The 11,749-nt window shown below is 39.3% G+C and overlaps 1 protein-coding gene across 5 annotated transcripts in view; it reads left to right on the top strand.

Moving 5' to 3' along the window:
- Positions 1–10,587: 10,587 nt before the first annotated feature.
- The window catches only part of TUSC3 (tumor suppressor candidate 3), a 213,295-nt gene continuing 212,133 nt past the window's right edge, over positions 10,588–11,749 (top strand). For 2 of the 5 annotated variants that reach the window (XM_025886249.2, XM_025886251.2), the window contains exon 1: positions 10,589–10,941. In XM_025886249.2, the coding sequence (XP_025742034.1) occupies positions 10,804–10,941 (138 nt within the window). In that variant the 5' untranslated portion in view covers positions 10,589–10,803. Of the gene's footprint in view, positions 10,942–11,142; positions 11,259–11,749 lie in introns of those variants that run through there. The other 3 variants (XM_025886252.2, XM_025886250.2, XM_073902373.1) reach the window with 3 other exon arrangements.

Here is an 11,749-nt window from a genome sequence, read left to right as displayed (position 1 = left end):
AACAGATTACAAAAATCACTCTGTTGGTATGTGTGCCCTCTGGGAGTATCTAGTGGAGACAAACTGAAAGAAAATTTTTTAAATAAATAAAGACATTATTGTTACATTTATTTTAAAAATTGTGGTGGCTGAAGAGTACATTGACTTAATAGGCTTCGTTACTATAATTATGAGGCTTTCAAAAAAGACCTTAGTTCCCATACGAGAGAACTTTGGCATTATTTAAGGAGTGTAAAATTTGGTTTACCAAAAAAAAAAGAACTTCAGCACAATATTTAGATTTATACAAGACCAGGGTTAAATGTCACATGGTTTAAATTCACTAAACTGATATCATGATTTAAGTAAATTATTACTGTTTTCCTGACTTTTCAAAAAATTGAGAAATATAAAAACATATTTAAATAATAAAATGATAATAATGGATGTTTTTTTAAAAGTTTAATTTTATAGGGGCACCTGGGTGGCTCAGTCGGTTAAGCATCTGACTCTTGGTTTCAGCTCAGGTGATGATCTCAGGGTCGTGAGACTGAGCTCTGCATCGGGGCCCTGGGCCAAGCAGGGAACCTGCTTGAGATTCTCTCTCTCCCTCTCCTTCTCCCTCTGCCCCTCCTCCAGCTCACACGCACATACTCTCTCTCTAAAATAAATAAATAAATCTTGAAAAAAAGTGATACAAGTTTAATTTTATAAAATTCTTATAGTGCTTCTAATCATGAAGACTTAACATTTTAACTAAGATTATATTCCAGGTTTTAAGAACTTAGACTATTCAGGACAGTAGCAACTACTATAATAGCCACTGTAGCTACTTAAAGTTAAATTAATTAAAGTTAGATAAATTAAATATTCAGTTCCTCAGTTGTATTAACTATGGTTCAAGTGTCCAATAGTCACAGATGGCCAGTGGTTACCATATTGGACAGCTTAGATATAGAAAATTTCCATAATCACAGAGTTCTATTGATAGCACTGCTTTAGACATACGATTAAGCTAACTAATAAATAATCTTTGGGTGCCTGGGTAATTTTTAAGTAAGACACAAACAAACAAAAAGAAACCCCAAAAAACACCAATCACTAAAAGGATTCTGCACCACCTACCAGTGTGTGGCAGGGATTTTTCCACAGCATCAAACAATTTTCAGACACTAGGTTGATGTCTTATAATTTCAGACATTAAAATCTACCAGGAGATAGTATCAGATCCCATGGATTAAGGGCTCAGTCCTACAAGACTGCTTCTCTTCGCCCACCACCCCACCAACTCCAGTCACATGGCCAGGTTAACATCACCTGTGCTTCTGACCAACTGGCTCTAGGTTGGAGGTTTCAATGACCCCCTCCTTAGGTTTGATTAATTTGCTAGAGTGGCTCACAAAAGTCAGAGAGACATTTTACCTACTAGATTGCCAGTTTATTATAAAAAGATATAACTCAAGAACAGCTGGAAAAGGCGAAAAGATGCCTAAGGTATTGTATAAGAAAAGGGGCTTGAAATTTCCATGCCCTTTCCAACTATACTATTTTCCCAGAATCTCCACGTGTTCACCAACCCAGAAGCTCTCAGAACCCAGTCCTTTCGGGTTCTGAGGGTGGACTCAAAGTTCCACCCTCTAATCACTTGATTAGCCCCCTCGGGAACCAGCCCCCACCCTTAGGTGGAGTCCAGGAGTCACCCCATTGACATAATAACAAACATCTTTATCACTCACATTACTTAGGAAATTTCAAGGGTTTAAGGAGCTCTATGCCATCCCCTAGGATCCTCGGTTTTGTTTCTTAAATTCCACATATGAGTGAGATCATGATTTGTCTGATTGAGTTATTTCGCTTAGCATATACCCTCTAGTTCCATCTACATCGTTGTAAATGTCAAGATTTCATTTTTTGATGGCTGAGTAACATTCCATTGTGTGTATATACCACATCTTCTTTATCCATTCATTTGTCGATGGACATCTGGGCTCTTAGGGGAAGGGAGGGAAAAATAAAACAAGACGAAATCAGAGAGGGAGACAAAACTTAAGAGACTCTTAATCATAGGAAACAAACTTGAGTGTTCCTGGAGGGAGGGGGATGGGGGATGGGGTAACTGGGTGATGGACACTGAGGAGCGCACGTGATGTAATGAGCACTGGGCATCATATGAGACTGATGAATCATTGCTCTACTTCCAAAACTAATGATACACTATATGTTACGAATTTAAATTAAAAAAAATCTGTGCTAAAGATCTAAAATATGAAGCTAAAAAAGTAGATGTATATAACTAGTTTATATTTATCATGATTATATATACTGTAGGATTTATTTTGTGTTTTCTATTTACTGGTTTTATTTTTCATCATTTGTTTTTAATTCCCTACTTCTTTTTGTTTTATGCACCTGGGTGGACAGATAATGTACTCTCTATATGTTCCTCATGCTCCTGTTGTTTTAGTAATAGAGTATATAACTCTTCTTACAACAGTTGGCTTTAAATATGTAATATGTATCCTTAACTTTTTTTCTAACACAATGTAAAATTATGCAGTAGCAGTATCTCTTCAAAAGACAAAAATGTTCGTTGTCTTAACCACTCTCTGAATAATACCTCTCTTGCTGCTAAAAGAAAAAAAAAAAAGGAGCACTGTGCCAGAAACGGGGATGAAGACCAGATATATATTTCTTATTATAAATCACAATATCACAATCACTAAACATAATTTTAAATTTTGTAGAATAGGTAGAGATGGGCAAAATATACAAATGCATTTGAATTACCCTTGTAAATAGATATAAAAGAAGACATTAGCACTCATGAAGAAAAGATAGCTAAATAGTTCTTGCTTTTCTGTCTTCTGTTTTTCTCTTGTGTCTGGAGAAAAAAAGTGGTTACTTTGGTTAAATACGGTAATTAATACAAATGTTTGAGTATTCTAGGTACTCTGATTACAAAGATATATATATATTTATATAAAATAATGCATGTAATTTTCTGTTTATTAAGTTATTATAGTTTATCAATATGGTATATTATAATATATACATTGTTTTGTTTAATATATTAACAGGTTGTATTTTAAAGCTACAGTCAAAAACTTTAATTTACAGATTTATTCATTTTTTATCTGTGAATGCCTAAAAACACGTATGGTAAGGTGTTTAATAAATCTTTTACTATAATATTATTTCAGGAATAATGTAGAGAAGGCCTAAAATTATAATTTTAATCTCTTTCTATAAAGTCAACGTTATTTTATGACTAGATTAGCACTTCATTTTTGTCACAAAAAGATGCTTTTTATATCTTCTCAAATGATTTTTGAAAAGATTACTTATGTTTGAAAGAAAAGTTAAGTTCTTAGTAATCATTACTATTTATTTCAGTGTTTTGACACAATTACATGTAAATATTTTTTGTCTTTAAAGAGATACTTATGATTTAAGTGAGTTTCAATAAGCAACTTGCAAACAAATATATATACAGAAACAAAGAGAAAATATTGGTTACTGCTGGATAGGAATTGGAAATCACAACAGAGATGATATTTAAGTTGTGCACTGAAGAATGAGCAAGATTTTGAAGTACAAGGAGTGTAGACAAGGTCATTCCAGAAAGATGCAACAGTGATAGGGGCAGGAACGTGCAGAATGTGGTCTATCAAATTGCTTTGATAACATCCCTCTACAAGAATTTAGACTAGATATCCCTTTGTGCATTTTAAAGTAAACATCTAAAAGTTTTCATTATATGCTTAAATACTTGCGATTACAATTTCCATCAAGTTATAAATATTGATATTAATAAAATAAAACTGTCACAGCATTCTTATAAATATTACCAAAGGAATGGAAATTATAGCAATCTTTATCCATCAAAAAACAAACTCACAAACAAGAAGGAACTCTTCTTTTTAACAATTGGATATTTTATATTATCTTTTTATCCTCCTATAAACTTGTATTTCCATTATGCTGTCTCCAAGGGATTTGAAAATTTTACTTTTTAAAAAAATTATTCTTATTTTTTTAAGATTTTATTTTTTTTAAGTAATCTCTATACCCAACATGGGGCTCAAACTCACAACTCCAAGATCAAGAGTCACACATTCTTCGGACTGACCCTGCCAGGTGCCCCCCAAATTATACTTTTTTTTTAAAGATTTTATTTATTTATTTGAGAGAGAGAGAATGAGAGAGAGAGAGCACATGAGAGGGGGGAGGGTCGGAGAGCGAAGCAGACTCCTTGCCGAGCAGGGAGCCGGATGCGGGACTCCATCCAGGGACTCCAGGATCATGACCTGAGCCGAAGGCAGTCGCTTAACCAACTGAGCCACCCAGGCGCCCAAATTATACTTTTTTTAATGAAACTTTTTATTAAAAAGTAAATTTTGTATTGAAATATATCATATATACATAAATCACAAAATTATGGCTCAATAAATTTGCACAAAGAAGATACACTTACATAATAACCACCAATCAGAACAAGAAATAGATCATAGATTTTTTCTAGTACTCCATAACCCTCTTGGTTCCTCTTCCACCATCCTGACTTCTCACCTGAGGTATTTAATACACTAACCAACTTAATGGTCAGATCATATATAGAAATAGAACTCTGACCTATAACCTGCAATATGTGCAGGAAACCAACCGCTTATCTGTAATAAAGCCCCCAGGAAGCCAGCCTGGACCTGTAGGAGGTCAGACTGCTATCTCTAGTCAATCCAGGAGTCCAAACAATAACTTCTTTAACAATTGGCCCCAAATGGCCAGCACTTAATTAAAAACTGATATCTACCTAATTTTTGTCCCTGTTTCAAACTTAGGACCAACTACAAAAAGCCAAATACGCAGCCCTAACCAATCACAGAGATGTCCTCCTTCTATTTAGCCCACATACAAGGCGGGGGGGTGGGTAACCTGAGGCCTTCCCTTTTTTCTATTAAGCTTTCCTATTCCTCTGCCTGCCTTTAAGTGTGTCAAAATGCAAGTGGGGGTGGCTTACTCCCTTGCTATAGCAAGCTCTGAAAAAAGAGTTTCTTCCTGTTCTCATCTGGTTGGTCTTTGTTTATTTGCATAAATCCAAATACATTAGTTTTGTGTCTGGATCCTTATATTGTAAAATTCATTCATATTATGCATAGATGTCATTACATCATTTTTATTGATATATAGTATGACTGCATCACAAGTTAATTATCTGTTTAACTGTGGATAGATGTTTGGTCTCTTTCCAAATTCAGGCTTTAAGAATAAAGCTGCTACACACATTTCTATATGTCATTTGGTGAATATATGTCTATTTGGAACTGCTGGGTCATAGGTAGGTGTATTAACTTTAGTAGATATTGCCACTTTCACAAAGTGGTTGAACTGATTTAACCTCCCACTGGCAGTGTAAGCAGATAGAATTTCATCCTAATTTTTTTTATTTTATGCTTGAGAGCCTTCTTTGCAAAAAAGAATTGTATGAATTGAAATTTGATTTAAACAAACTTCTGACTGTGAGGCTATATTAAATTTTATCTGTTGCACTGAGTTACCATTAGTTATTAGGTGTACCCAATTTATCAAAATAACAACATATATTACGAATTTGAGAAAATAGTAGTAAACATGAAAAAATGCAAAACAAAAGTGTATTGGGAAAACATTACTTATAGAAATAATTAAGGTTTTAAAAATTCATTTACATGTCTGTGGATAAATATTAATTACTGCTAGAACAAGATAGTATTCAGCATCATTTTATTCTTATTTTTAATTTTTGTTTATAGTAAGTATTAAAGAACTATGATTACAATAAGGAGTCAGGAATAGGAGTCTGTTATCACAATATCAGTCAATTGCTTGAACTCCTTTTGAGTAAAGGGCCAAAAATTACATAGTGTTCTATTCCCCAAACAATTTTTAAATGATCTATAGCTGATAACTGGAGCATGTCCTCCTTCAATACTGTTGAAAGCAAAAATGGGGATGGAGGGAGAGATCTCCTTCTTTAGCTAAGATAAAAGGCAATTGTCCTAACAAAGCTGGGCAAGAAGAACCAGTAAGAGTTAGCCTGCACCTCAGGCACTTCTTCCAAGTCCATCAATTTTAGGAAGGAACACAGGATTGCTGAGATTTTGGAAGTGAATTCTTTTAAAACTATTTGTCTATGTAGTCTTTGGTGTAAACTCCAGTTTGAAGGCTGCTTCAAACAAGAGTAAAGACTTTAACTTTGCTCCAAGCCATTATCCAGAGTTTGGACCTCATTTGGAACCTAGGGATGAGCTACTGAAAGTCTGTGGACTAAAGACAGTGACATGCTTAGTATTGTACTTTAGGGAATAAACAGAGAATGGCTGGATGCATTCATTCATTCAACAAATGCACTATTCTGTATAGTGTGGACTCAAAGAAAACAAAGTCTTTGCCTTCATGGAGTTTACACTCCATTGGGGGGAAAGACAGATAAATGAATAGAAATGCATAAGGCATAATAGTCAGTTAGTGATAGATATTATAAAAACTGTAAAACAGGGATTATTCTAGACAGTGTAGGTGAAAGCCCTGTTTTACCGAGCTTACATGCTAATCCTAAATAAATGAATCAATAGCTTAATTTCAGATAATGATGAATGTTACAAAAAAGTTAAGTGTGTGTGTGTGTGTGTGTGTGTGTGTGTGTGTGTGTGTGTGTGTAGGGTAAGGAGTTTAGTTTTTAGAAAGGGTTGTCTGAGAGATGAGACTGATGCAGGCAGGCTGGGTCCCGAGGACCAAGAGGGGGTCCAGCAGGACCAGCCAAGAGGGTCCTTGCTAAGCGCAGCAGGATAGAAATCAAGTGTGAACCAGTAGGAAGTGCAGCAGAGTTTATTGAAGATATGTAGAGAGTGCAAGTACAGACAGTGTCCAGGAGACTTGGAAAACAAAGGAGAGAGAGTCTCTCCTTTGTTTGGGGTCTAGGGTTTTTATTGATGATTGTGGTCTGGTGCATGTGTCCTCTCAGGCATCTACAAGCAGTCTGAATGAGAACAGGGTCCAGATGTCTATCATAAGTCACTGATTCCCTGGAGCCAGGAGGTCTTGGTGTTGAGATGTCTAGTGCCAGTGGTCTAGAAAACACACATGATGGCCTTGCCTGGTCATTCCTACCCAGTCATTCCTGAGATGTTATCTATTGTGCTGGAAGACTCCAAAAAAATCATTAACTCCTTGTCCTTTACAAGGAGGACATACATTAAGGCAAGTGTGTGTGTGTGTGTGTGGGGGGAGCGGGGTGCACATCCTAGCAAAGAACAGAAGCAGGAAAAGGAGCTAAAAAGCCAGTTTTCTTCCCCCCATGGGTTCCCTTCAGTTTCCCTATCTCACGATGACATTTTAGGAGCTCTGAGCCTCAACGTAAATAAAGTGACAAAGTTTGCCACGTGACCATCTATCTCTGTGAGAAGGGCGAAGGAACAACAGTGTGAAGGACAGAGACAGAGTATGCTTGATGTATTTAAGGAAAAGGAAACAGCCCCGCTGGAGCAGAGTGAGAAAGCAGAAGTAGGGGATGAGGTTGGAAAGGTAACCCGGCTCCAAGTAACAGTAGCGTCCTGAGGGCGTGGAAAAGACTGATTTTTATACTGAGGACAGAGAAAATACTTTGCACTGGTTTATGTATTAAAAGGATCACTCTGACTAATTTACCAAGAATAGAATGCAAGAAGGTAGGATTAAAAAGTCTTGGATTAGGCTGGTAGAGGAGGATGGTAAGATTAGAAGCAAGGGGAGATTGGACTAATAATGATGTCCGATGTCTGTCTAATGAATGCTGGAGTTACATAATAAAAAGAAGAAAACAAATTCTTAAGACACTGTGGAGGCAGAGGAAGTTGGAAACCAAATACAATGGCAGTATGGTTGGAGAGAATGGGCAGCTTGGAAGCTCTGAAAATTGGGAATTAGGAGGACGATGGTGTCACAAACTAGATCCCAAGACCTGACCTTTACTGCTTATATTCACCTCCCTCTGTCCTACATTTTTCCTTAAGCTCTTCCTTCTGCCTTATATCTTAACTCAGGCAAATGGAAAGCAAAACTACCCCTCAGGCAATAGCAACTGCCCTGACAAGACCTCCAGCCAGCCCAGACCACTCAGACAAGTTTGACCGTAACTCCCTATCATGTATCTGCGCAGGTCACCATGGAGTGGCCTCTAGAATGACCAATAATTACCTTTGTCTCATTATAATACTAAACAATGCATGTACAGGCATGTTTCCTTAAGGTGCACTGCGTGACCTTATGCCCACCTCTATATACAATAATAAGGATCCCCTTTTAAAATATTCCTCCTAAACCTAAACAAAAGGAACCCATTCACCCTTGCTCCAGGAGTCACGGCTTTGGAAGTTATTTCCTATGATGTCCTTATTTACTGCAAATAAAGTTCCCTTTGTGCAACAACTCAACCGGTGTAGTTTCTATCTGTGACCCAGCGAGGAGTGAACTCACGTTGGTTCGGTTACAGTGATACCATTAATTGAAATAAAAGAAATTAAGATAAATTTGGGAGATGAAGAGGCAGATGGTGGATTTTGATTATGTTGAGTGTATCTCCATATAAACCATAAAGTTACAGACAGATAAAAGTGGACGCCACTTTCACAAGTCTGAAGGAAAAAACAATGGGCTATTCTTTTGGGGGAAGTTACTATGGGCAAAAATGCCCACACAATAGTGGGAAATCAAAAGCCTGGAAGATAGATTTATTTGTAAATTCCTTTTAAAAAGGTCGCATAGCATAGTATATAATAGTGGCTATTGAGCTTGACTGCCAAAGTTCAAATTCCTGGTACGCCTTTTTCTAGTTGTATGACTTTGAGTTAGATCTCCTGGCCTTAGTTTCTTTATGTGGAAATTGTTACAATAGGACTTATCTAATAAGGTTGTTGTGGAGCAGGAGTTCTTAATCTGGAGTCCATGAAATTTGAGGGCATCTATGAAACTTGAATTGAAAAAAATTTAACCGTATTTCTATTAACCTCTTATGACAATCTTGTTTTCTTCAATTATAAAGTAGAAAGCAAAGCATGGTAGTATTAGCAGTACATATGGCTTTGTTCCCTGCAGAAATTACAAATAATTTCATATCACAGTACAGTAGTAGTAGATATTTTGAAACAGTTTGTCATCATATTACCATATTTATTCAAATTGCTGTTAGATACCCTGCTAGATTTCATATGATTGCAGAATTTATTTTCAGCCCTCATGCTACTTAGTTGGCCACCTATCCTACAGTTCTGTGCCTCTTGGTCAATCATAATCACACTGTGAAGTCTGAATGTTTATACATTGGTTCTAACATCTACCCTTGCTTTCCAGCTTTCCCCAAATACAAACCACCAGGTGAAAGGAGGTGAATTATTTTAATTTTGATAATGGTATTTAATTATAACTGATTCCTTTGTAATCTTATGAATTTAATTTTTGCAGTTAGAAATACTGTTTTAAGACTGGGCCAGTAGGTTTTATTACATGATCAGAAATGTTCATGATAAAAGAGAAGAAATCTTGAGGTAGAATAAAAGCTACATTAGAACAATAATGGAGGATAGTTGGAAGAAAGGCAGGCAGGAACAAGCCCTTACCCCCTCCCCCCCCAAGAGGAAACCACCCTCAAAAGGATTTTACACCACCCTGAAAGGAGCCCTCCACCCTTTTCCAAGTGATAGATAGATGGCAAAAACCTGACTGGATGATGGAGGGTTAATCAGATTAAAACCGCCCTCCAACAAGCCCATAAAAAACCCTTAGATCTAAACGCCAAGTTGGCAACCCTCTTGGAACCTCTCCCTGTTGGGAAGCTTGGTACTTTCACTCAATAAACTTTGCTTTGCTGCCCTCCACTCTTCCTCTGGTCTCCCTCGTCATTCTTCCAAGCAGCCTAACCAAGAACCCGGCACCGAAGTTAAAGAAATCCTGTAACAACAGTACTTGACCCATAACAGATAGGTTTGCTGCTATTGTTCTTAAAATGTTCAGAGAGCAGGAATTAAAAGTCCTTTTCATTTTTGCATTCCCACTTGTCTAGTCCAGTGCTCTGCACTTCGGCGCTCCATGGTTACTGAATGAATGGGAAGGAGTGGTGCGAAGGTTGGCTCCTCAGGCCCCTCAACTGGGGCTGCAAGGAACAGCTGTGAAGTTGCAGGCGGCTAGTAGGACTAGTGCGCATCCGCGGGATTATACTACGTGGATTGTATTAGAGGCTTGAGAGGGCTCAGTATGTGAGCCACAGATGTGTCTCTAAAAACCTCCCAATGGAAATGGAGATTGCCCCTTGGCCACAGGGGCCATGTGCTTATTAATTCCTTAAATCGCTCCTCCATTATCCTAGAAGGCAATTAGGTCTGTGGCTCCAGGTAAACAGGAGTTTACTTCGGCAGGACTGAAGAGGCCCCTCGCTTATTCCCGGAACCTCGCACTGGTTTCAGTAACAGTGCAGCGTTCAGCCGGCCAGCTAGAGAACCGTGGCCCCGCGCCGCGTGGGTCTCAGGGAGAACTCTGGCCGGGGGCGCAGCGCGCCGTGCACGAGGCCCCCATTCCCTCGCCACGCCCACTTCCTGCCCCATCCCAGGCCTTTCCAGGTCCCCTCTCCCGGTGAACCGGATGCTCTGTCGGCTTCCTCCTCCGCGTCCTCGGCGGCCTCCGCTTCCCTGGTGCAGCCGCAGGCACCCCCGAGGGCACGGGCAGGGGCTCCCGGCCGTTAGCCTGGCAGGAGTAGGACGCCGGTAGGAGCTGGGCGCGCACGGTTACCGAGCGTGGAGGAGACACTGCCCTGCGGCGATGGGTGCCAGGGGCTCTCCTTCACGCCGGAGGCAGGCGGGGCGGCGGCTGCGATACCTGCCCACCGGGAGTTTTCCCTTTCTCCTCCTCCTGCTACTTCTCTGCATCCAGCTCGGGGGAGGACAGAAGAAGAAAGAGGTACAATGCATCTCTTGGCCTTCCGGGTGGGCCCAGGCTGGCTAGGGCGGGCCGGGGGGGTGGCGTTGCCAGGCAGCCTGGCCGCGTTGCTAGGCAGCCGGGCGGCTGGGCTTGGGCGAGGGCGGCTTGCGGGCAAGAGCCCAGCGGTTGGGGAGCCGGTGGGCCACGCAGTCGCGGATGTGGGGTTAGCCTGGTGTTTTCTCAAAAACAGTAAAGCGTGCCCTTTCACTCTGCGCCTGAGCACCGCACACCTTTCAGACTCACGGCGCCCTTGACCCTCGGAGGCCGAGCTCTGGGCCCCGGAGTCACTAAAAGGGGTGTGTTGGATGTGAAAATACCTTTTAGGAGTATTTGCAAACCTACGGAGAACTATGTGGTCTTTCTGTTCGGTACTCAGCTTCCTTCGTTATTCGTTTACGTTTGTATGCATAATTACCATTTTTAAAGCTGTAAGGTTTGTTTTTCTTTAGGTTGAACTCCTGTAACGGTGAGAATAAACTCATAATTTTGTTAGGTAAATTTGTGAAGATCACCTGATTTCAGTCTTAGTCCTCTAAAAACTTTGATTAAGAGGATTGAAATCACTATATTTAAAATAGTAATTTGTGAATTTCAGTTATCCCTCTTTGCCTTGGATACTCAATCTAGCAGGATCGGAAAAAGTTATTTGGAAATGCGAGTAGTGTTTCTAAGAGTACATTGTTTTAGTAAGAGTATTCGCTTATTCAAGATAGTTTTTCCTGGTGAAGTATTACATACACGTGACTCAAAATCTAATTCGTGTTTAAAGTATTACGACAGGTTTCCT

Source organism: Callorhinus ursinus, unplaced genomic scaffold (genome assembly GCF_003265705.2).
Source record: "Callorhinus ursinus isolate GAN/ISIS: 27379988/994484 unplaced genomic scaffold, GSC_fseal_2.0 scaffold17, whole genome shotgun sequence".
Taxonomy (NCBI): domain Eukaryota; kingdom Metazoa; phylum Chordata; class Mammalia; order Carnivora; family Otariidae; genus Callorhinus; species Callorhinus ursinus.
This window is presented reverse-complemented; position numbering and strand designations above follow the sequence as displayed.